At 52.5% G+C, this 4,489-nt stretch overlaps 1 protein-coding gene across 1 annotated transcript in view; it reads left to right on the top strand.

Annotated features, from left to right (window-relative positions):
• The window catches only part of LOC103768377 (disks large homolog 3-like), a gene marked incomplete at both ends in the record, with an annotated part of 16,999 nt that overhangs the window by 5,727 nt on the left and 6,783 nt on the right, over positions 1–4,489 (top strand). Inside the window, one exon of the mRNA XM_008935518.1 lies at positions 2,017–2,067. Coding sequence (XP_008933766.1) covers positions 2,017–2,067 — 51 coding nt within the window. The remainder of the gene's footprint in view (positions 1–2,016; positions 2,068–4,489) is intronic.

Raw genomic sequence — 4,489 nt, 5'->3', positions numbered from 1 at the left:
ATCCCCCCACCCCCCCAAGGGAGCATTGCCTAGAGGAGTGTTGTGGCAGGAGGTGGCACTAGCCACACGTGCTTGTCCCTCTGAGACTGTCTGTGATCCTGCTGTGGGTTAATCCCACCACTCCTTGTGCTTTTCTGCAGAGGGGTCCTCTTCAAGAGCTGACCCGAGCCTTTCCCAATGTGTTGGGAGGATCAGACCATCCCAGTATTTGAGCATCTGGATGTTCTGACCCTGAACTATACCCTGAAAGCTTCCCGTGGCTGAGAGGCACCAGGCATGGAGTACATTGGAGGAGAGACAATCCTCTGAGCCCATGTTCTCTGGAGCCCGCATCCCATCTCTCTGCTCTGGACTCTCCCCAGCCTCATCCATCTTGAAGTGTGGTACCTTCAACAGGGTGTGCTGTTGCTTTGGCCTACCAGGGTTGAACCAGACAGGTGATGAGGGGGTGTGTGTCACAGGTGGCACAGCCTCATCTTGGATCCTAGTATGCAGAACTGCCTTTCCACCTGGGCACCTGATTACTCCCAGCTAGAAAAACTCCTGTTTTCTCCTCCTACCTATAAATAGGGCCACACAGCCACCTCACTGAGTTTCCTTCTGTGGTCTCAGATGACTGATTTAGCATAAATGATATTTGCTGTCCCCTCCATCCTAGCATTGTGGGGTTTTGGAGGATGGCCGGGCTGTGCCTCCGTGGGGACAGATGGCAAGGAGCCAGGCAAGGAGGACACAACCAGCATGCTGCCACCAGATAAGGGGACCTGTGTCCAGACAAAGCCACGGCAGCTCTGCCTTGGGATATGGAGCACACAGAGAAAGTGGCTCTGTACAATCTACAATCCATCCATTAATCAAGGATGTAAAATCCACATGAGGAAGTTTGCACATTGTCTAGGGGCTGCAGGCAAAGGCAAGGCTGCACAGTGGGAAAGATGTTTGCATGATGAGCCCTGGGTCCTACTGCCTCTGCCATGCCATGCAGACCTGCCTGCACCCCGTCCCTTGTTTCCCAGAGTGGCTCAAATTGTTGAGTCCAGTCTTCTCCAAAACTGTTCGTGTTGAGTGTAGCAGATCTGGATGTTCAAAGATCAAATTGTTTTGCAAATAATTCTAAATTTTAGATCTCGGCAGCTGTTTAAGGCCTGATCGATGGACTCAATGATCTTAAAGATCTTTTCCAACCAAGTGATTCTATGATTCTGTGATCCTGATGACCTGGAGTGAAGCTGCTGCCTTATTTTCTTGTGCACTGTTGCTTATGGGGAAAATGGAAGTTTTTGACCTGTACATTTACCATTTCTTATTTTAGAGCCTACAGCTGCATCCTTTTTGTTTCAAGCCATTACATTTCCCAGAGCCCTGCTTTGACACTCTGGGTATGGCAGGTTTTTAAGCATGGAGATCAGTATGGTGTACAGCCTTGAGACAGGCTGCACGAATATTTTTGTATAAGGGCATCACAATGTTTTCTTCTCTTACTGTGTTCCACACTCACACCTTGTTTCCTTTGCACCCAACTAATTTGATAGAATAAATTACTCTGAATTCCCCATTAACACGGTTGTGCTACCAAAAGATTTAGAAGATATAAGCTGCTAAAGGTGTTTATTATGTTCGTTTGTACAGACATTATTTTTTTGTCCTTTAAATGGACTGACTCCCTTTCTTTCCTTCCTGCAGCAGTGAATTCCCGAGGTTAATTACATGCTGTGTAACAAAGCCATTATTTCTTTTTGTGCCTTTGGTTGTGTTCTTTTTCATGTCTGGAAAAATGAGCTGGGAGAATAAAAGCTCTGCACAGAAGTGCATTAAAGTCAGTGGGCTTTGGCTCATGCCCAGAAAGAAAAGCGGTGGACGGTTGAATTCCAGGGCAGGCTCGAGTGATTGTGTTTTAGGTTTTTCCAGCAGTGTTGGCACTGCTTTCAGGTTTGATTCTCAGTATTCAGATAGGGGAAAAGCAGATCCCCTCCAGGACTGGCACAGAGGCATAACGTGCTGTCTCCCTCTTCCCAGGTAAACGGCAGCGATGGGATGTTCAAATATGAGGAGATTGTCTTGGAAAGGGTAAGTGCTCTTTGCTCACCCACTGGCAGCCTTTGCTGCCTCTTCCCACTCCCTGCAGCACTCCCCACATCCCTGTGCCAGCTGATGGGGAGAGGTTGGTCTCTGCTCCCCACCCTCTCCAGAGGCTCTTGGGAGTGTCACGCTTGGCTTCCCCGCACGCCCCCTTGGCTTGGGGAGAGATGCCCTTGCTGCTCTCACCCCCGCAGACCCCTCCAGAAGGGAGGGAGGAAGGCTTCTCCCTCGCCTCCCTCGTTCACACCTTCGCCCCCACAGAGCCGCCAGCGCGGAGCCAGGGAGGAGGCTCTTTGTCACCGCCTTTGACAGCAAACGGAGGTGCAGGGAGCTCTGCTCATGCAGGAGCACAGGCAGGTGCACCCCACAGCCGGGCACAGGGGACTGATGCCTCCCTGCCACTGGACTCCCTGTCATTCCAGCACAGCCCGGGGTTGCTAAGTGGGATGGATGGGATTTTTAGCAAGCCAGACAACAACGGGGGGAGTTTCTGCTTGAGCCTTTTCCTGTCTGTTAGCAACACGGAGCTGATGGTGTGCAGCACAGGAGCTGTGGCTGAAATCACCCCCCCAAGAGATGGGGCTTACCCAGGGGCAAGCTGGGCACCCTGCAGGGCAGGGAGGGCTTTCCCCTGGTGCCCAGGGAGCGGCAAGAATGGAGAGGGAGCAGGGAAAACTGGCCCAAAGTTTAGTGCGAGAGGCGGGCAGAGCCCTGCTGAGTGGGGATGGCTGGGGTGGGAGGCTGCCTGCGCTGCTCCATGGCACACCTTGCCTCCTCCTCCTCGCTGCCACGCCAGGTGGCTCGGCCCAGCCGTGTGGCTGGCATCACAGGGGAAGACGCATCACTCGTTATTCTGTTCCTCTGCCTTTAGTCATCTCCCTCCTCCCCTGGGCTCTGCATCATGGAGGTGGGCGGATGGAAGGTTATCTGGGGCTGCCGCCTCACCCACTGCTTCCCTGGAGTGCCTGATGAAACCAGCCCAGAGGATGCTTCCTTTTTGGGCTGAGTGCTTCTTGCTCCATGTCCAACTTATGGACAAAAGCCTTGTTTTCAGGGATTCTTCAGAGCACCTTCTGTCCTCAGCCCTCAGTGGGAGCAGGGGGGCAGCTGGCAGGGTCACGTAGAGAGGCAGCATGCATTGCTGCCCCTGCTTCAAAGCCCCAGGCAGTGATTCCCTCTCCAGCAGCAAGAAACCATGAGGGAATTTCAGTGCTTAGCAGCCAGGACCAGCATGGACCATAGCCAGGTCCTTCCCCTACACCTGATCTTCAGTGGGATTCAACAGCCTCGTCTTACTGCAGGAGAAGCACCCTGGTACATGTGGGTGAGACTGTTTGTGGAGTGTTTGGCTTCCAGAGATGACCTCAGCGTACCCCAAAATTGCTAGTCTGTCACTGTTATTTATCCTTGCCCTTGTTATAAAGGCAAGGGCAAATGCAGAAGTGTTTTGGGGGCAGTAATTGAAGGAACACTGTCCACAGAGGGACATGGCATTGGGTTTACCCACCATACACGTGTCTGCAGCAGAGGAGCTTCTGCCATGTCTACATCAAACCCGATGCTAACTGAAGAAGGTTTATCAAAATAAAAATAAGTCATTTTCAGGTCTTGTAGCTACCATTAGAGTGCACCCTTCCATAGACAGGCACAATGAATGGCTGGAGACCGTTTTACACAGTTTGATGGGCCTTGCTGGGGCCAGGCTGGGTCTCCAGTGACAGTAAGCAGCTCTTATGAGCTGGGCATGGGGTAACCAGAACCCAGATAAGAGGAAGGAAGGCAACCTCAGACATTTCACCATTAAGTGCCTCTTTGTCACGTGCTGGCCAAATCACAGCTGGCAGGAGAGCATCCAGGAGTGTTGCATAGCGACAGGCATTGGTGACTCCCAGAGATGCCACATGCTGTGTTATGGGTGTTATAAAGCCAGAGCAGAGACCTCTGTGCCAGCACAAGAGCTGATGCTGAGTCCAAATTGCGGGGGAGAAGCACAAGCCCTGGCTGGCTGCTGGTGCTAGATGATCCCAAGGATCCTGAGCTCTGGTGTGGCTCTTCTGGCCACAGCTTCCCCAAAAGGGCAGAGCTCCCCATCACCTGACACTGGGCATTGGGCGTGTAGACAGCTGGGAGCGTGCTTGGCCCGAGCCTGTTTGTGTGTGAGAGAGGCAGGCACGATAGGATGTGACTAAGTGTCAGCTTTTCCACAGGAGAAAACAAGGCAAGGAGCTATCTGATTTTCAAAGCAGAGCAGAAAAAGCAGAAATTGTCTGCTTGCACCAAGCATGGAGCTGGAAGCGGCCGCTGTGAGTGTGTCACTAATGGAGATCCTGCAAGTAGGAGAAGCAATGCAGGGCCAGGGCAGCTTATCCTGGGAGGCTGCTGGGATGGGGCTAGAGATATCCATGGCCCC

The sequence above is a fragment of the Merops nubicus genome, unplaced genomic scaffold (genome assembly GCF_000691845.1).
Source record: "Merops nubicus isolate BGI_N331 unplaced genomic scaffold, ASM69184v1 scaffold45872, whole genome shotgun sequence".
Classification (NCBI taxonomy): domain Eukaryota; kingdom Metazoa; phylum Chordata; class Aves; order Coraciiformes; family Meropidae; genus Merops; species Merops nubicus.
The sequence above is the reverse complement of the archived record's forward strand: the minus strand, read 5'-3'. Positions and strand labels throughout refer to the sequence as shown.